The sequence below is a fragment of the Melospiza melodia genome, chromosome 5 (assembly GCF_035770615.1).
Source record: "Melospiza melodia melodia isolate bMelMel2 chromosome 5, bMelMel2.pri, whole genome shotgun sequence".
NCBI classification, from domain to species: domain Eukaryota; kingdom Metazoa; phylum Chordata; class Aves; order Passeriformes; family Passerellidae; genus Melospiza; species Melospiza melodia.
In genome coordinates, this window is record NC_086198.1 from 14,074,801 (window position 1) to 14,096,282 (window position 21,482).

The 21,482-nt window shown below is 40.9% G+C and overlaps 2 protein-coding genes across 2 annotated transcripts; both read left to right on the plus strand.

Annotated features, from left to right (window-relative positions):
- The first annotated feature begins 3,664 nt into the window (after positions 1-3,664).
- FGG (fibrinogen gamma chain) lies at positions 3,665-8,856 on the plus strand. The gene is made up of 10 exons (XM_063156330.1): positions 3,665-3,786; positions 3,883-3,927; positions 4,318-4,501; positions 4,606-4,699; positions 5,647-5,777; positions 6,413-6,546; positions 6,681-6,865; positions 7,440-7,717; positions 8,055-8,224; positions 8,631-8,856. Exons 1-10 carry the CDS (start codon positions 3,715-3,717, stop codon positions 8,643-8,645), a joined length of 1,308 nt encoding a protein of 435 aa, XP_063012400.1. The 5' UTR covers positions 3,665-3,714; the 3' UTR covers positions 8,646-8,856.
- A 4,438-nt stretch (positions 8,857-13,294) lies between these two features.
- Positions 13,295-19,763, plus strand: FGA (fibrinogen alpha chain). The gene is made up of 6 exons (XM_063156331.1): positions 13,295-13,432; positions 15,220-15,348; positions 16,224-16,407; positions 16,692-16,837; positions 17,511-18,549; positions 18,911-19,763. Exons 1-6 carry the CDS (start codon positions 13,382-13,384, stop codon positions 19,618-19,620), a joined length of 2,259 nt encoding a protein of 752 aa, XP_063012401.1. The 5' UTR covers positions 13,295-13,381; the 3' UTR covers positions 19,621-19,763.
- Positions 19,764-21,482: the final 1,719 nt, after the last annotated feature.

Genomic DNA, 21,482 nt, shown 5'->3' on the forward strand with positions numbered 1-21,482 from the left:
GCCAGTATTTGAGCAAAGTACCTGTACTGGTGTCACAAGTGTAAAGAAATTAAAGGCTCTCCCCTGCACAGCAACTGATTTTGTTTACTCATTTCACTTCAGGAAGGGTGAGGAAGAAATGTGCTGCACAGAGTGGACTATGCAATTGGAAAAAAATGTTGTCATTTACCTTTCGCCCACATTTTGAAAATTGAAAGAGAAAGATAAGTTACAAAACTTTTTTTTCATTTTCACTTTAGTGCATTTGGCTTTCTCACCCACCATTGGTGTAGCTTTGCTACAAGGCAGCTTTTTACTTGTCTCTAGTTCTCATCCTTATTGTCACACTTATTGTTGACCTAGAAAAGGGGATTTTGCCCACTAATCTGTTTAGTAATGCAAGCAGGGTGATAAATGTTGGTGATAAATAGCAAAGTGTTGTAGGGATTTTTTTTTCATAACTTAGTATTTGGTATCTTTCAATATTTCTTTATTTTTAAATAGGAAAAATATCTTCTGGAGCATCAAAAAAATGCAAGTTCATTGCAATTCCACTGAACACTTTCAGTCAAATAGTAATAAAAGCCCATTGGAAATCTTAAAACATCACTAAACATTTCTAAAATGTTGTAGACTGATTTCTCAGGTTACATGCTTAAGGCAAGTAAGTATAAGCTTAAAAAACAGATGTTTTTCCAAGGCAGCCATAAGGATATTCTGATATTCAGGAACTAATTTGCAGACACAAACATGTTTGTTTTTCTGAGGAAGGGTTTTCTATGAATGATGGGCAGGTGTTGGCTAGTGTCCCAGTGGCTGACAAAAAATGCTAATCAATACTGAGTTGAAGAAAGCTCTTTCAAACAAATAATGATTTTTACTCTCTCCTCAAAAATAAATTGCAGGAAAAGAGTACACTGAGTTTGAGAACTCTTCCTTCCATCTGTGCTACCAGGAATTGTTCCTCATCTGTTACCAAACCAGCAATCAGACTTACTGGAAAGAAAACACTGACCAGAAAATCAACTTGGCTAAATTAGGCTGGACACATCTGAGGGTACAATTAGGTCTCTGGCACACTGGTTTGGTAAGTGGGTCAGCTGTTTTGCAACCAGGACCCACCAAGACAAAATGGTATGTAGAAGAGGAAAAACACCACATAGTCATTCCACTAAGAATATGTATTGCTTTCAACTTAATTAAAAGTAGGACAAAGATCTTTCTAAGTAATGAAAGGTGTAATAACAGAAGAAAAGAAAAAAGAAGCAAACGTATGAATTGATTAATTATTCATGACCATGTAATCAGTAAAGCAAACAAAAATTTCCTGAGGTTTAAATATTTACATCTTCTGCTGAGAAGTACCACAGTTGTAATGACAAATACAGGTAAGCAACACTTATAATTGCAGTGTGCAAATATTTGGTAATCATTGAGGCAATGTTGAAAATTGACTCCTTCATGAATGTAAATATGATAATTTTGTGTAACATAAGCATCTGACTGAAAATTCAGTTTTCCTATTCCTAAGCCATTTGTAAGAATAATGATCCTTTTGTTTTTCCCACCAATTAGACATTTACCTTGAACATTGAAACTCTATTTATGCATTGTTATTATGTCATTATAGCCATCCTCATGCTTTAACTATAAAATCTTGGGGTTTTAAACTCAAGATGAACTAGGTTTTTACTGCCAGAGTTCAATGTTGTCATCTTCTCTGAAATTCTTGCCTAGGAACACAAGACAGTTTTTTTTTTTCATTTTCTGCTACCAAATATTCTTCTGATAGAGTTTCAAGCCTATATGTGCTACTTCTAACAACAAAAAGGAAATATGTGTTCTTTATTCTGTCAGAGAATGAGGGATACCTGAATTGTGCTACATAGTTCACCTAGTGCATCACAAACAGTACGTGCAGTGTACATCTGTGTTCAAGCTGTTACTTAACAAAGTTCATACCAGCAGCCCACTCATGCTCTCTTGCCATATCTAAGGGAGTCCTGCTGGTGCACAGCCTCTGGAATGGTATCTCCAGGACACTGTGGACACTTGTGTCATGAGCTGCAAAGATGAAGCAAAGCAAGCTCGGTGTATGAGCAGCAGTGACAAGGAGGTTCAGCCACGGTTTCCTCAGTCCGTGTTAACAGCACCAGTGAAGCAACAGTAAAAAACACAATAGCAGATTGACTTCTATCCAGTCCTATTTACTTTATTTTCACACTTTAGGAAACAGAAGTGACTCTGTAAAAGGTGGAAACGTCCTATTTGTATCAGTAAGGTCAACAAGAGCTCATTCTGCACATAGCTCTTGAAGGGAATTAATAGCCAATTTGGAAAGACAAACCTTTAGCATCGATCATCCTTTGGAAAAGACTTTTGGCAGCCTGGCGACTAACTCACTGGTGATCAGTGCAGTTACTGGAAAGCTGACACTCAGGCACAATGCTTCAGCCTCACTTGTGTCACATCAGATTGATTTTTAGCATCCTAAACACTCACATTTCCTTCTGGCAATATGTGGGTGCATCTCTGAACATGATGGGAGCCTTCTGTTTGATCCGATTTGACCAGATTGAAAGAGGATATACAGGTCAGGAACTCTCCATGTTTCAGGGCATAATCATAGCTAATTTTCTAATAATCTGGTTCCTATATAATGCTTTTTTCCCCTTTTTAAAATCCCTATTAAGCCAAGTTGAAGAATTGATCCTGCTGTACAGAGACAAAGTCATTTGCCTGAAATCACAAAGCTCACCCCAGTAACAACAGATCTATCCCTGAGCCCCATTCTCACCATTCTTCTCATCATCTGGTCAAACATGTAACAGAGTCAAAAGCCTCATTCAACACTGCCTTTTCACACATTGTGCTGTACAGGCACAAAATCAGACTTTCTCTGCAGAAGCCATAGTTCAGACATTGGGTCTGGGTCATGAGTGGAAGGGTGTCAATGCTCCCAATACAGAGAGCATGCAAAAGGACATACTAAAGTAATTTGCTGGAACAAAGCCCATGGCAGAAGACAGGGCTTGTCAGCACTCTTGTAGCAGTATCGAAGAAGGCAGATACCAACATTAGCTCTCCAGCAAGGAAGCATTGACCAAAGTCATTGGAATGGACTCACTGTTTTGAAGGATAGGGAACATTCATTGCCTGTGAGAAATACCACGGACTTCTTTTCTGGATATGCCACTGTCCAATGACTTCACACCTTTCTCTGCCTCAGTTTTGTCATCTACAGAACTGGGAAAATGGTGTTGAGTCTCTTTGCAAAACATGTAGAGATCTGTGGTGGGAAAGACCTACTTAATCCGAAAATATCATTTGTTGTTAGGCAATTGATAGTTGGTGCAGATAATTCAGATTGCTACTGTGGCTTTTCCCTGTGCTGTTAGAGTGAAACCTCTGTCAGCCCCTGTTACAAAACGATGTGTGAGTTTGATGATGTTTGTGACGAGGTGTAGCGTCTCCATGCCTTATCTCACCTTCCTGCCTCCCCTGAGAGCTGGCTGGAGCAGAGATCAGGCGACTAAGCGCAAAGCGGGTTCTGAAAATGGGAGGAGTGTATGTGCAAATTCTGGGAATCCACCTCAGATCCCTACCCCACCTCTTCCCACCACCTCCCAGTGCCCGCCCCCAGCTTCAGCCTGCTGCCTTAAACTGCTGCCCCCTGCGCTGGGCTGGACATTCTCGGCTGCTGAGTGCGCCAGTGGCCCTGGTGGGACGGACACGATGGGGCTGAGGCTGTGCCGCTGGGCTCCCCTGGGCTCGCTCCTCGCCCTGCTCCTGTCCACCAGCACGGCGGTAAGTGAAGGGACAGCCTGAAGGAAACTGCGTGCTAGCGCAGAAAGGGGTCTTGGAGAAAATCCACTAAAAACAGCCCTCTTTTCTTCTCTTCAGTACATTGCTACCAGAGAAAACTGCTGCATACTGGATGACAGATTTGTAAGTACCTGAACAATTTTCTTTTATCTTAAGAATGTAACTAAAGCTTTTCTATGCTGATTATTAACCAGCGTTATCACTTGAACCCCATCATTGTTTTCTGTACTTATTAAGTGTGCTTTGCTTAAACCTGTCATTTACTGATAGCAGTATATGCTTGGTAAAAGTGGATGAAAGCACATATCCAGCAGATGCTACAATAATGGCATGCACTGTTTTCTTGCTGCGTGCATGTAGTGCCTCTGAAAATTCAAAGTCTGCTGCTAATGCCTGCCCTTTTTTATCCTTTATCATTTGTGCCAGCAGTGACTGAAAGTTCCTCTGCCCACACGTTCTGCTCTGCTTGCTTTGCCCCTGAAACATTGACAACTGTGTCCCTTTACTCCTTAGGGTAGCTTCTGCCCAACAACTTGTGGCATTGCAGATTTCTTTGCTAAATACCATGCCACTGTGGATAATGACCTGCTGGAAATGGAGAGACTTCTGCAGCATATTTCTAATGCCACAGTAACAGCAAACGAACTGATCCAACACATCCAAGACCTCTATCCTTCAGAAAAGCAGATATTACCAAGTGAGCACATAAAAATAAGCACACAACTGAAAAATATTATTTATGTGGTTTTCTTTTTTTAATTTTCCTAACTACAATTATTTTGTACCTTTTCTGTTTTACAGATGCACTTGATGATTACACTCAGAGGTCCAGGAAAATAATTGAAGAAATTGTCAGATATGAAAAGACTATATTGTCTCATGAAACTACTATACAGTAGGTATCTTCCAGTTCTTTTATCAGTGACAATTCAAATTGTTTTCTTTCTGTTCTTTTGTTAAGTGCCAAAAAGCCTCTCTCAGAAAGGTTTTTTGTGCTCTTGAGGACAGTTCTGCCCACACTGGCATTAGTAGCTACCTAGCAAGACACAGAAGGATCATGAGGATCTGATACTGAATTCTCTGCTCACCTGGACAAACTGTTAATTGTGCAAAAAGTACAAGATAAGAATTGCCATGAAGCCTGGCAATATTTTTATTTATGTTTCCCCTGCTGTGCCAGCTCTCCCTAAATTTCTTTTCATGACCTTTGGAGGTCATGAGTTTTTGCTGTAAAGCAGAGCATGTGGAATGTTTGTGCAATCATTTACTCTGGCCAATTTTGTTGCATACATCCATGAAAATTAGCTCAGTTACCTAGTTCTAAACCATAAGTAACTATAAACTTAGTGATAGTCTTTTATAAGTAAACATTGGAAATAGAATTGAAAACATCATTAATCTTACTAAATCTTAAGGATATGTTTTTTGACAGACCTCTGCTTCTATGACATTATGTCAAAGATTTTCTTAGGCATTCTGACACTTTCAGCAGTTTATTTAGAGCACTTATGTTTTACAAATACATCCATAGTTGAAGAGGAGTTTATTCTTTACATCAGGAGAGGAAAGTAAAACTTTCCATAGAGTTATATTAATACATTAATTACTGGTTAGAGTTTTGCTGGTTGGAGTCAAGTTTTGCATATGGTTAAGTTTTGCATGAGGTTAAGCCTGTGCTTTCCCATTTTGCCTGTCCTTAACTCTGAATACCAGTGCAGAGAGACGCACCCCATTTTACAGGGATGCATTAGATCCATGAGGCATGTGTCCAGGGGAATGAATGGGAATTGCACATTCTCAAACAGCAGGTACAACAATCCATTTTTGTGTCTCTCTGTCCAGACAGTTGACAGACACACATATAATGAACGGCAACAGGATCACAGAGCTGAAACAGAAGATTGCCCAGCTTGAGTCACTCTGTCAGGAGCCGTGCAAGGACCGGGCTGAAATTTACGAGACCACTGGAAGAGGTGTGCAGAATGTTCCCTCTGTGGTGGAGGGTTAATTCACTACGAGTGCTGCTGCTTGGCATCACAGCAATGATTCACTTGGAATCTTGTGGGTCATAGACTTCTGCAAAGATACATAAAATTGCACATTATAAAGCCAGTCAGTACAAATTAGATGATCGGCAGGCAAGGATTCAAATGGAACTTAGTTCTTGCTTGGCCTCTTTGGCCAAAATACGATTATCCCAAAATGTGTGCTAAACACAAGGGATGTGACTAGAGTTTCCATGGACCTGGAACTAAGAGAAGATAACTCATCAAATTTCTACTAAGCCATGTTGAAAAAAATGTAATTATTCCATTTGGTCCAGAATTAACTTTCTTTGTTGCTGTGGTAATCAATGCAATGACTATGTTTTACACTGCTTAAACTCTACATGAGACTAAATTCATCTTCACCTTACACAAGTCCTGTGACCCTCAGTAGGGTTTTTTATGGCAATGACATTGAACTATGTGGACTCAGTGGCTTAATTTGCAACAATGGTATTTAGATAAGTTGCATTTCTTGCACTAAAAAAGTTAAAATATAAAATAAATGTAAGGATAGAATTGTAGCTAGATTGGAAATGATCTTTGGAATATCTTTACTTCAGATTGTCAGGACATTGCAAATAAGGGTGCAAGGAAAAGTGGACTGTACTTTATCAAGCCTCAGAGAGCCAAGCAGTCATTCCTAGTCTACTGTGAGATTGACTCATATGGCAATGGCTGGACAGTACTACAAAGGGTATGTCACTTATGTATTATTGCTGTAAACAATCTTTTTGCATGAGTACTGTTTTTATTTACCTACATACGATACATATCTTTTTGACTGAGGTTTTTATTTTTGTTTTTGGTATTCTTGGTTTATTTCTCCAGAGACTGGATGGGAGCGAAGACTTCAGTAAAAATTGGGTTCAGTACAAGGAAGGATTTGGACATCTGTCTCCAGATGACACCACTGAGTTCTGGCTGGGCAATGAAAAGATGCATTTAATAACTACACAGTCCACTCTCCCATACACCTTACGAATAGAGCTGGAGGACTGGAGTGGCAAAAAAAGGTATTTGCTTATTTTGCTTCTGAGAATGACAGCTTAAAACCTCCTGCTCCCACTGCTGTATCAGTTTGTACTGACAAAAGGTTGCTCCTAAAAATTTATGAACTCTTAGACCAGATAACGTGTGCGTGGAACTGCTTTGGCTCCTGAGCTTACAGCTGTGACAGCAGTCACTGGGTGTTGCAGTCACGTGGGCCTGTCATAAGGCCACATGCTGTCAGCACTCATTTATTAGGCAGAAAGAATCTGTTTCTTCTCTCCAAGTTTCTTTGTCTTACATATCTTATGGACTACATATATGTGTGTGTGTGTGTGTGTCTGTGTGTGTGTTGATAATGTAGATATTTCATACATCACTAAAGACTAGTAATCAGAAAATATGTCGGGTACTGGAGCACAAAAGTTGATCGGATGTATGTCACTGAACTGAGGCCCACAGTCACATAAAAACAATTCGTTCTGAAATGCTAGGATGCAATAAATGCCTTTTCTGCAGTTTTAGCGCTGATGCATTTTTCACTTGTGCATGTGCTGGGAATGCAGCATGCCCATGTTGAGCCCTGCCCTCTATTCTCAGCACTGCTGACTACGCTGTGTTCAGAGTGGGGAGTGAAGAGGACAAGTACAGACTGACCTACGCCTACTTCATCGGGGGTGATGCTGGGGATGCCTTCGATGGATTCAATTTTGGGGATGACCCAAGTGATAAATCCTACACCTACCACAATGGCATGCGGTTCAGTACCCACGACAGTGACAACGATAACTATGAAGGCAACTGTGCTGAGCAGGATGGATCTGGGTGGTGGATGAATAGATGCCATGCTGGCCACCTCAATGGCAAATATTATGTAGGTAAGTGTCTTCTGAGTGCTTATATCCAGGACACCACGTTTCAGTGACAAAGGGAAATGAGTCATGTTTGTAGAGTACACTTTGCCTTCTGGATTTTCCAAAGCTGGCATAGTCCGTTCTTTGCAATAATTGTTAACACCAGCGGTAGGAATTTGTTACTGCTCTCCATTCCAAAGTGGGATAATCAATCCTGAGAGAAACAAAACAGGGGGAGAAAGAGAGTGAACAGAGTCTGTTAGATCATCCAGGGGTGCCATGGAGGTGTCAGGACCAGAAAAATGTATGGGCACTATTTTAGAAAGCTACCAACTGTTTTGCTCCAACTGGTGTTTCCTAGGTGGTGTGTACACATCAGAAGATGCTGGTCCTGCTGGATTTGACAATGGCATTATCTGGGCAACCTGGCGTGACCGGTGGTACTCCATGAAGAAATCTGCCATGAAAATCATCCCATTCAACAGACTGTCAGTGGATGGACAGCAGCACAGCTTAGGCAATGTCAAACAGGTTCGAGCACAGGGCCAAGGAGATATTTAAAATTAACACAGAACATTCCAATAATAGTTGAAACACTTCAGTAATAATTTTAAATAGTGAGCATGGACAGCTGAAGTTAAGCCCGCTGCATCTTAGAGAAGCTGGCTTTTTTTATTATTTTGTCACAGTAGTAGTAGTCACATTAGTACTTTAATTTTAGTGCACCTTCTGCATTACTGTTTCTTTTAATGGATGGATAAATGGATAATCTCATGATCAAGAATAATCCCTTGCTTTTGTGTATATTAAATGCTGCATTTTTAATTTCCAACTAATATAACTATGTATGGACACTATCAACATGTCATCCATCGTAGCCTTATGTACTTCTTTCATTAGAAGAACATTAAAATACTCTTTTTTTTTTCTGTTTTAGGTTGGAGATGCATAAAGAATGATTTGAAAAAGACCAGTCTGAACAGGAAAAGCAAATCTTTTCTAAGACGCTGAACTTAACAAACATTACACAGTTCAGTTTTGACTACAAAGCAGCATTGACTGTAAGATACCCAACCCCTTCCCTGAGCAGTGCTTACCTTTGTTGATGGTTGGTTTTTTTTTTTCTGTACACATTCTCAATAAATTTTTGATTATTACAAAAAGGCCTGAGTTTGTGGTCTGTGGTCTACAGCTGGCCAAGCAAGGCAATGAAAACTTTTGATAGGTGGATCAAACCTACTTGATTCAGTCATTCCTGAATTTCACACCAGCAGTTCCTGCTCTTTGTTTAGACTGATGTGTTCAACCTATTTCTCCATAAATGTGGCAAGTATCCATAAGTTTTCAAGTTTTCTAATAAAGTTGTTTGGTGACATAGATCAAAGTACATAGCAAGTTGAAAGTAGCCTACTTTACTGCTGAAGACTATTTAACTTAGGTTACCACAAAGTAATGAATACATTTTTAGTTGGGATGTGCTAGGTAGTATCAATGACCAAGAAAAGGTATTTTACTCCAGACCATACACATTAACAAGTTTGTCAAATTTTACTTGGAGTAAGTTACATTTACTATATGACACGTAGTAGTACACAAATATTTTAAAATTACTTCAACGTATTCAGTGCCATGCAACCAAGAAATATTAAAATTTGCAGCAGAAATTGATTGTATTTTACTTGCATTTTCTTTCTCTGGACCTGATAATAATTTCCCATGTGATCCACATCAGCAAATCCACAGCACAGGTCATGACCAACAAAGAGTTTGCAGTGCTGTCTGAATGTATCTCCTCAAAATCTGATGAGTGCATTTGAGGGATGTGTTAGCAAACCAAATTAGGTTTGTGAGCAAATTGCTCAACAAAAGATACACCCAGAGCTAGAAACTATAACTATCTCAACTGATGCCTTAAGTAAAATAGGAAGTGTATCCTGGTCTTTATATTTTTAGCTACTTATGAAAGACCAGAAGTTTGCCTGGTACCTCTAAATAGCACATTCAAGTGCTTTATTTTAGAGACAGGAGGACATTTCAGTGATAAAAGAGACCTTACAGTCAGTTCATGCTGCCTCAGCAGTTTTCCAGTTTTGATGCCCAGATGCCTCCTGAGGCTGGTGCTGAGCATCTTTCCTGAATCTGAGTCTCCACATCACAATAAACTGCCAACTCTCTCTCATTTTTATTAAGATTTTGACATAGTTGAATTTTTTCTCTTGGGCCAAAATTTAAGAGGAAGACAGGTTTCTCAGGAGAGAAGAAGACCTCATTAGCTAGGGTCAGATAAGGTTAACAATGGCTTGAGAAGAGGAATGACCCCTCCACACCACTGAACTGGTATATTTGCACAAATCTGTTGCACTCGTCCAACCAGCCATGGTGCACAGCTCCCTGCCGGCCTTGACACTCAATTCCTCACCAAGCAAAGCAGTTTTCCTGATGAACATTTTGTGCTGTAAGGCCTCTCCTGTTGCTCCATGGAGCTGAAGCAGTATGTGTAGAGAGGCTGGAGAGAAGGATGGAAGGGAAGGGTTGGCAAGCCCACTCTCCTCCTTGTTCTGCCAACACCACTTGAGTAACATTGGTTGAGTCCCTTCCACTTTCTGTTTTCAATTTATGCCACCTATGACATGACTTTAGGTTGATATTATTTATATATTTGCAACATGGATTTAAAAAGTATTCTTTTCACCTCTGTATTTACACTCTGCTAGATGAGAATTGTTATTGCCTCTCCTGGTTTAGATTTTGGCTGCAATTTGATGGCCATCTGCTGTAATTACACACATTTCATGGATATGAGTTGGCATTTTATGGATTGCTCACCCTAACTAAGATCAGCTTGTGCTTCCAGTTGGTTTGCTGATGGGTATCTTTAAGTTTTCAAACATCATTTTCATCTCTGGAGAGAAGCATTTGCTCCAGTGCTCAGAAGGGTCAGAATCAGCAAATCCAAGAAGCCTGATCTTTCAATGAAGTCCTATGCCAGAGTTAATCAGTGAGTCTTCAGGGTCCCAGCCTACTGTTGTGTTCTCTGGGCCCTGGAAGAAATCTAGCAACACTTGTGCCTCTGAAAGCTCCTTGTTAAGGTATCCAATACCATATTTATCAGAATGAGGCTGGAAAAGACCTGGTTTTTCTAACTCTTAAAATAGAATAATGCTCTCAGTATTATTTTTTGCAAGCAAGTACATTGCAATTGAACTTACTGCCCCTATTTTGTATGCTGAAAGCTGAGCATATTTCTCTTTTCTAAATAATTTCTTATCATACATGACCCTCAGACTGTAGCCTATAGTAAAAGTTACCTGTATTTAGAAAAGTCTGTACCTCTCACTTTATAAAAGTTTATTAAAGGATTTGGTAGCCTTTGTTTCACACCTTGAGCTTTCAGTGACTCTTCCAAAGACCACTGGAGCACAAAAAAGAAGAATCTCACTCCAAAAGTAAGGGAAAAAGAAAAACTGAATGAGGAAGATGTAGAGGAAGAAAGAAGCAAATAAAGTGGATTGACTGCAGGACTTCTGGGTTCCTCAGTTCTGGGATATTGCATTGGGAAAATGTGGGACAAAGTGCTGGGACTGGCTAGTAATGACTTCAGAAGTGTTAGCATATGAAGAGAAAGTGAAGATGAGAGCTGAGTCTGAAGGAGAATAAAGTCTAAGACAAAGCATCCAAAGGCAGGTTATGAATGAGCAAGCAGGAGGAGCAGAAGGCACCACTTGGAAGCTGGTGGTGGGGCAGCAGACACAGAGGGTGCTGGGCAAACAAGGTGAGGCTCACATCTAGGGCACACAAACCACCTCTAAACCCTAATACTGTGGCTTTTAGCCAAAAGCAGGGCAGATGAAGTAGTGAACTGCACTTCTGTCCTTTGATCCTGAATTAAAGTTAAATCCAAAGTTTGTCTAGCTCTTGGCCTCCAGCCTGTCAAACAAACACCGACAGAAGTGACTGAATGATTGCAACATGAAAGCAGAGGTACAGGCTGAAGGTCAGGCACACAGATTCAGCCCCTGACTGTAAAGCCTGAGAAGCTCCTCCTTCACCCCAGCTTCCCCCAGCAGCTGCCTTCGCAGCAAGCAGGAAACCCCTCTTAGCTTACCTAATGTTTATGATCAGATATCAATTATTTTCCCAGTCCCTCTAGCCTTGGTGGCTGAGTTTTACTTGGACCAGAGTTAAGTTTGCTGTGTTTGAGTGTCACCAGAGAGCTGTGCCATCCCCCAGGGTCAGAAGAGGTCTGGAACGTGCTACTTGCCATGTCCCCTGTTACCCTGGTGACCAGTGCCTGGAACATCTCCTAGCAAATTGTCACATCCTCTGTCACCGTGGTTGAAAAGGCAGAAATTCTTCTGCTTTGTGTGCTCTTACTACTATTGATTTTTAAGGCCCATTAAATTGCAAATATAATGTTATTATTGATGATCACAAAATCAAGCATTGACAAACTGGGAATAGTTAGAACCCAAGTGGCACATCTCATATCTGCATTATGAAGGATGCTTTAGTTGTGGCATAGATTCTAACACATATAGGTAGCAGGACAGGGTGGGGCACAGTGGTGCCTTACTTACAGCTGATACCCTGCAGAATTAGGGGCTATTCCTGCCCTGATCAGCCAGTGCCTGTGGGACCAGAGGAAAGACACTCATGTGTCCCTGAGCTGGCTGCCAGCTGTTCCCCCTGAGCCCCGTGGTGCTGGCACAGAGAGGCAGCTGCCAGCAATGGGAGCTGCACTTAGGGCGTGCTCTGAAGGCTTCAGGCTATCAAAATGGATCCCAAAAATTAATAGCTGCTTTTGGACTTAACCTTCCCAACAGGTTTCTACAACTGTGAAAAGGGGAAATTCATGGCCAGGGAATGAATGTAATATATCACAGGAAAATGCTTAAAGCTTTAAGCAGTCTGCAGAGCATCACCCTACAATGAAAAGAGTGCACAGCTCTGGGCAGATGTTTGCCTGTGGAGCACCATCCCCGTGCTCAGTGTGAGGCAGAAGGGGTTCAGTGGAAGAAATATCATATATGATCCTGTGGTAAAGCACAGTCCATGACTGTATGCCCAAGGGGAACCCACAAAGATTGCACCTGCAATTCCTGTGCTCCTGAGCAGGAAGATCACAAGCTTTTTCACAAGTGATCACAAATTTTTTCACAAAACTCACAAGAGATTTTTCACTGGACTTTTGTGTCTATTATAGAGTTAAAAACTGAGCTTTTTTGGACATTCTCCATGGACCTCAGTATATTTTGTTCAACACCAACACGCAGGCAAAGCAATGACTTCCTTTTTCAAATATCAGCTCTTTGTTTATGCAGCCAAATGCCCATCACACTGAGTGTGTGTTTTCCAGCAGGTAAGCACTGCTGGATCCCACTGGCTCTGACACACATCTTGGTTGGCTGTCCAGTTACAAGAAACAGTTTTAGACAGAATTTTTTCCTGGAATTCTTGGTGTTGCCCGCATGTTGGTGTTGAACAAACTTATCTGGAGCAAATAACACCAGAAACTTGTGCAAGAGGCCTTAAGTAATCATTGAAAGGGGAGGGAGGCATGTGGTGTGTTTTTTCTACAAACAGAAGGGAGCATAATGATTAATCTCAGCTTCACATTCAGGTTTAAATTGCACCAAAAGACTGGCAGAAAGCATCCTTTCAGTCAGAGCTGGTGCTCTTCTCCTGAAGATGATACCTGTGAGGATCCTCAGTGTGCTCCTGTGCCTCAGCATAGCCTGGGTATGAATTTGCTTACTTGATTCTTTTTGTATCTTTCTGCTTTGAATAGTAAGCATTTATTTAATGTTCATTCATGACATAGATACATTTTGTCTATCACCTAGCTTGTAAAATTCAGTGCACACACATATGCAGCAGCTTAGTGTAACTACTTCACTGATGAAGTTTCATCACTACTTTTGGAGTATCTAGACCTCTATAGTTTTGCTTAACTCAGTTTTGCTGAATTTGCCAGGCTTCAAGCGCAGCAAAGCAAATCCATTTACATGAATTCAAACATTCATAGGTGATGCTCTAAGTGTTTAATATAACTGGCTGGATGCTAGTAGCTCCAGCCATTCAGGAATTTTCATGTTTATTGGGATGAATTGTGCTTTCCTTTGGACAGTATTTCAGTATAGGAATGCGCCCCTTTCATTTCAGCAGGATCTTCTACCTACAAGTGACACACAATTCTTTTAGTATGAAAGACACATTTAAAAACAAGGATTCTTGTAGCAGCAACATCAGCCTAAACTACAGCTAAGTAAGAATCAAATTTTTGATAAGGAAAGAGATTAACTTGATTTTCAACTGTGCTAATATAACCTTTTTTTTCCCCCATTGAGGACTCAGTCCATAATCTTATGTTACATTCTTTACATTTTTCTTTGTGACTGTTGGTTTGGGTATTTTTTAAAATAAAGTGCCTGTTTTAACAAATGACAGAAATTATATGAAGCAGCTGAGACAAAACAGAAGCAGTCATATTGGAGTTGTCAATGCCTAAAGGGCATTTTTGGATATATGTGCTACTTTTAGGAGGCACTTGGGCCAGATCAAATCATTAATTAATCAAACTAATGAATTTGAATCTGCTGATTTTAATAAAACATTCCAGTTCCTCAGAGAGGTTCTGACCCTGGAGATTAGAATTAGGATCACTTTCTCAGCTTCAGAATTAATCATCAATCATAATAAGTAGTCATTAATATTTTCAAGCATTAATTATAATGTTTGAAAAGCACAAAATGTGCACAGAGGATTCCAGTCAGACTTAATTACATCTTAAACACAGGTTTCTTTAATGAAAACAAAAAAAAAGGGGAAAAATGGTCCTTTACTAAGTGATAACACTGCAGGAATCTTCATTGTGTTTTGGCCTGGAATTAACTTGTATATCACTTTTTCTTCTCAGGTTTGAAGAAAACCTCAGCGTATTTATTTTGCTTCTTTCTATTAACAGAGTGAAATCCATCCACCACTGAAATTATTTCTTTAATTGTGTTAGTAGCTTTCTTGCTCTTTCTGTCAGGCAAAACCCTGTTACAAGCTTCCAGTTAGCAATTGTGATTAAAATCAGAAACTCTAGTGGAAAAATCATATATCTGTAAGCTACTTTTGTGTAGACTGAAGGTGATGAAGTGACAATAAGAATTTTAGAGTGTTGCAGCTAATAGGAATAGTATTTTTAAAGTATTTATTTTTACTTTTCCAGTTTCAGTCTAATTTCAAGTTAATTTTATATTTACACACAGGACAAAATATTTCTGTGGAATGATACGATCATAATATATCCTAAGCATCACTAGCTCTCTACATGAAAGCATTAATTTTAAGAGATGTAAAGCTTTATTCTGACTAAACAAACGATATAATATCTTACCAGAAATGTTGGGTGTGATGCTTACCAGATGGCTGTCATAGCCACCCACGAGCTGTGTGAGGACCTCAGCTTTGTGTTTCTGCTTCCTTGGCAGCTGTTCACTGAACCTTGCTTTTACTTTTCCCCTTTTTCCTGCTGGCAGGCACAAGATGGGAAGACTGCCTTTGAGCAGGGGGGTGCAGGAGTGCGTGGTCCCAGGATTGTGGAGCACAAGTCCCCGTCCAGCTGCCAGTCTGAGAAGAACTGGCCCTTCTGTGCAGATGATGACTGGGTGAGCCATTGACACTGGGGGGAAGGGGGGGGCTCAGCTGGATCAGCAGCTGGATCAGCAGCTGGATCACTACATCAGGTGCCACAGGCCAGCACAGGGTTCAGCATTACGACCGAGGTAACGCTACAGGTCGGGGCAGCCTGCACAGATCTCCTGTGGGAAACAAAGGAGAAAAGGGGGAAATGAAGACAAAATAAACAGGGAGAAGTTTGCAGTGGTGCAGAATGAGAAGAGAAAGTAAGTCTGGAAAAGACAGATTAAATAAACAAAGGCTCACTGTAGAAAAACATAAGAATTGTTTCTTCTCAGAATTTTGGTATTACCACATTTGGAGTTCATAAAATAAAGGCATCAGAAAGAGAATTGTGATAAAAAGAAAAGAAGTAGCTAGAAATCACATACTCAAATCACTCACTAGTTAATTTTTCAGGAAGTCAGATTACAAGATGCTCGGTAAATGTTTCATAATGATTGACCAGATGTTTTTGTACATAAGCTATAAATTCCTCTCTTTCTTGCCTCTTGCATCTCAGTCCTTTTCTATGCTACATTTATTTGGTGACTTCTTGGCAAAGAGCTTAAGTCCATCAGAACACTAAGCTTTTCTGAGGAAAACTTTGCTTAAAAATGCTAGCTTCTAACATCCTCCCTCAAACTGGATGACAGACTTCTTACAGCAGACCCTTAGGAAATATATATGTATCTACAAAAAAAACCTCACCCATGAGGAACAGAGGAGAGGGGAAACTAAAGGTTTACTTGTTCCACACCCCACAGTTACAGCAGGTTTCTGAGTACATGCTTCACAGATTCTATTGTACAAGATGTTTACTCCTGAGGATTTTAGCACAGTTATTTCCCTCTTTCAATTCTAGGGTGCAAAATGTCCATCAGGATGCAGAATGCAAGGACTGATTGAAGAAAAGGACCAGGAGTTCAGTCAAAGAATAGAAAAAATCAAGAAACTGCTCTCAGATAATCAAAACAACTATAAGAAGTCCAATCAGATAATTGTGGAAACTGTAAATACAATAAAACCAAACCTGGACAGTGCTCAGGGTGAGTATCTTGGGCCCAGTTTTATTATCCATTACTGAATTACTGCTTTCTTGTGAATAAGCCATATGTAGTGAAAATACAGGCTGCACTGGATATTATTATCAGGAAACAGAACAATCATATTAACAGACTTTTAACTAGTTAGCAAAAATTAATTTAATCTGCTCAGTACTATGAGAAATATGTTCTCAATTATGTGTTTAATTACATATTTTAAAATATGATACATATTTAGGAAAGAAAAGCACACAGGCATAGCTGACTGTGAGGCATTTTTATTTCAGAGCTTGATGAGACTTATGGTCGCCTGTCAGGAGAAGTGAGACGGAGAATTATGACATTAAAGCAGAGAGTTGTCACTCAAGTGAACAGGATTAAAGCTCTGCAGAGCAGCATCCAGGAACAAGTGGTGGAGATGAAGCGCTTGGAGGTAGGTGGTGCCGTGCACTTCCCATGCTCTCCAGTGCTTAGCTGCAGAAAGGGGATCTGTGCATTGTGGTGAGCAGTGCTCCTGCTGGGAGAAAACATGGTGCAACTCTCGCAGCACCTGACTTGCTGAGACAAATCCCCAAATGAGTTGCTGTCTATCCATCCTGGTTTTCTACTTCTGCTCTGTAGGAACCAGCATGAGTCATGTGAGTTTCTAGTCCCATCTGCTGCTTTTCTCTCAGGCCACAGCCGTGATCCCTCTGCTGATAACTGCTTCTGTATGAGGCGTTTCTCCTCCTGTAAGGAGCTGCTGAGTAGTTAGAAAAGGGATGTGCTCTGTCAATCCCCAGTGCTGCCACTGCTGCCCACAGCAAGGCTGGGTATGAGAACCTGTGTTCCCAGGTTGCAGACAGTTCTTCTGATGGTAACGCAAGGAAAAGTCATGGCACAAACAGTGGTTTTTATCAAAGGCTCATTTTGATTCCTAGAACAGAAATCCATCATTTTGGTCATTTGAGAAAGCAATGGTAACCCCATGACAGAATCTTCCACTCTCAGCTGTAGGTGGGAGGTACTAGGGCAGCTCTCATCTTTCCCCTGCTCAGTAGAAGATATCCTTGCTTGAGAAAGTTGGGAAAGCTCCCTAACCAAATTTCTTCTCTCTGGTTATGTAGGTGGACATTGATATTAAGATACGAGCTTGCAAAGGAACCTGTGCTAGAAGTTTTGATTACAAGGTGGACACAGAAAGCTACGACAACATCCAGAAGCAGCTTGTCCAAGCCAACTCCATCAACTTGCACCCAGAGCTTCAAACAATTCCCTTGAGCACACTGAAAATGAGGCCACTTAAGGACTCTAATATTCCTGATCATTTTAAGCATAAGCCTCTCCCAGAAATGCAAGCTCTGAACATAATTAATGACATCAAGCAGATGGAAGTGGTATTAGAAAGACCAGAAGCGGACACGAAACCCTCCCGAGGCGACAACTCGTATCGCACGGCAGAAGCAAGGGGGGATGAATCTTCATACCCCAGCAAATTAGTTTTTCCCACTCATGGGAGAGAAACCCTTAGTCTGGAAGACAAAACCTCCTCCGCTGTTCGTAGATGCACCAAAACTACCACCAGAAAAGTCGTCTCTGGGCCTGATGGCCCTAGAGAAGAAGTATTTGAGAAAACAGTCTCTTCTGATGGCTCAGACTGTGCCTATTTACCTGGAAATGTTGGAGGGGAAGGGACCACCTACCATTTTAGTGGTGCAGATGCCGTGCACAAGCTAGAGACTGTATTCCCTGAGCTAGAGTCATTTTTTACCCCCGACTCTCCATCCGCTGCTACTAAGCACGTTAGTGGATCTAGCAGCTTCACTACCAGCAAACACACAGGCAGTAGCCACATAGGTACAGGAGCTTATGGGGGAAAAGTCAAATTTGGAGACTTAGGAGAGGAGGAAGAAGATGACTTTGGAAGACTTCAGCCATCTGGATTCCCATCTGGCAGTGCAAGTCACTCCAAGACTGTAGCAACCAGCTCTTCTAGTTTCAAGAAGGGAGGCTCTGCTTTTGAAACCAAATCAGTAAAGATCCGTGAAATAAATGAGCAGCTAGGTGGGTTGGAACATGATCAGAGTGCAGAGGATACCCCAGACTTTCAGGCACGCAGCTTCAGATCGTCAGGAGGGAAGCGAAGGACACCCAGCACTGGGAAAGGTAGTTATTGAGGTAATGGAGCCAAACTCCATCCATAACCAAACTGACACATTGATTTTAGATACTGTAGTACAACAGTGTGATGATTAAATGCAAGCACTGTGTCTGTTTGTTACCACCTCAGAAACAAAAGGGAAAATATTTCATTAATACTCAGGTATTACATAGACAATTCACAATGTAAGAAATATGTAAAGTTTTCTTTCCTGAATTCTTTCTAATGTTGCCTGTCACTACACCTAGCATAGTCCAAGAAGTGTTTAACACTTTTCCTCTGAGCTATGGGTATTTGGATTCCTCTGAACCTTTTATTAAATTTTGCTGATAACTTCTGTCAAACCAGATCAACTTTTTTTTTTAGACTGTGATGATATCCGCCAGAAACACACTTCTGGTGCCAAAAGTGGCATTTTCAAAATCAAGCCAGCGGGATCCAATAAGGTTTTGTCAGTTTATTGCGACCAAGAGACCACTTTGGGAGGATGGCTATTGGTCCAACAAAGAATGGATGGATCAGTGAATTTTAACCGCACCTGGCAAGACTACAAGAAAGGTTTCGGCAGCGTGGATGGCAGGGGGCGAGGAGAGTTGTGGCTGGGCAATGAAAACCTGCACTTGCTGACTCAGAATGATACTGTGCTGCGGGTAGAGTTAGAGGACTGGGATGGGAATGCTGTGTTTGCAGAGTATCTCGTGCAGGTAGGGTCTGAAGCTGAGGGGTACACCCTGGCCGTGTCCTCCTACGAGGGCACCGCCGGGGACGCCCTGGTGGCTGGCTGGCTGGAAGAGGGCACCGAGTACACCTCCCATGCCCGGATGAAGTTCAGCACCTTTGACCGGGACCAGGACCACTGGGAGGAGAACTGTGCTGAGATGTATGGGGGGGGCTGGTGGTACAACAGCTGCCAGGCTGCCAACCTCAATGGCATTTACTACCCAGGCGGCCACTACGACCCCAGGTACAATGTCCCCTACGAGATCGAAAATGGCGTAGTCTGGCTGCCATTTAAAGCCTCTGATTATTCCCTAAAAACTGTTAGAATGAAAATTAGGCCCATAGAAACGCTGTAGAAAGACAGGCCTTTAATGCGTGTTATGGCTACAAGTTGAAAAGATTTTTTTATACATGTATGTATGATGAACCTTTACCCTGTGAATTTGAAGGCAACTGAGCACATTTGGAGATTAAAAAAAAAAAAGTGATAAATTATCAACGAGACTTTTTTGATTTTGTTTTTAACTGACAAGGAAATACTGATTTAAAAACCCTTTTGATATGAACTTTGTCCATGTCTTTGGCAGCTCACACATTGACTTGAGTTAAAATTTTTTAATTTGAGTTATTTACTTTGTTTTAGGAGTATTAAAGAAGTAAAAAGATTTAGAAGTATGTTCACAACAAAATCCTGCCTCCACTGACGTGGACTGTGAAAGTCTAACCAAGTTCAACATTCACATTCTCCTTTCCATTTTAAGGGGACTACAATAGCAGTGGGAGCCAGGTCTCAGACAGAACCAAGGATGGTGTGGGTTCTCATTTTTGTCACACACCCAGCATGGAGTACACTTTGATAAAGAATGCATGCATTTTAGGACTGACTTGTAAGAATCTCCTAAGCTTTGATTTTATAAATATGGACATGGGTTGACCATCCCATTGATGAATCCTAGATAGCTTATCATGCATACTAGTAGCTTCAAAATAAGACAATTCTGTGATAACTCATCAAAATGCAACTCCCAAAGCAGGCTATTATTTTCTAGCAACCACTAAAAGGTTATGACTAACCAGACCAAGCAAGATGAGGAACTACCTGAATATTTCTCAGCACAGATGCCAAACAAGAATTCTTCTAAGGGGTTTAAATCAGCTTGCTGACAGTGAAAGCTAAGGATCTTCTAGAAAAAAGCTGGCTGCATGGAATATCAGTTATATTGGTCACACAATTACAGAAGACCACAATGTATTTACCTTTATATTTTATGGCATAAATTACACAAGTATTTACACTGAGTAATATTTCTGTGCTTCAAGAGAGAGACGTGAGCAAACTTCCTTACCTCTAATCTCACTGACGTGTTGCATACCATTTAACAAGATCATCAAATACTGGTAAGGCAGCTCACTTTTAGTCTTTTTTTCCGCACTTCTCAAATACAAGCACTGCTCTTTTCAGTGCTCTATTCTGCTCTTTTCAGAAAGATTGCTGAAGAGCAAAGACATCTTTACACTCATGTGTGAGGAGGGGTCTGTGCTTTTGGAAAACAGGTTTCCACTTGCACATTCAGTTTTTGTTCCTTAGCCTCAGTGGAAGCCTGCCTGTGTGGATGCTGAACATCCATGTGCTCCTCGAGTGAGAAGCTGCCATTATGTCTCTTTCTTGTCCTCCTGGGCTTCACAGATTAAATAAACACTAAAGGTTTCAGGTGGGATCCATCCACCCCTACTGATCTGGGTCCCTTTCTTTGTGGAGGAAGGCAGACCCCTTTGAGATGTTCATCCTGTCTACCAGGGCTGGGCAGTCTTGTCTTTGACTGCTCAAGGGAACACAGACTACTGGGTTTGATGAAATACTCAACCTCCACTACTCTGTGACTGGGGACATTAATTACTCCAGTCCCATCATAGGGATTGTATGAAAGCACATATGTGTGAAAGCAAGTACATGACCAGGTCCCAGAAAAGGACATATTTTATCCAGCAACAGTATTTGAGCCAAGGGACCAGTCACCTACTGGTTTGTTCAATACTCTTTCCACTTTTACTCCTTCTCAACTTGTTACACAGGTAGCTACTGTTACTTTTATAATACAAAAGAATAAAACTGCCTCTTATTTAGTGGAATGCATTTCCTTCTCCCCAGATCATGCATGAATACTTAAGAATAATTTGAAGAATACTTTAGTTTTAAGATTTCATTAGTTTATAGAAA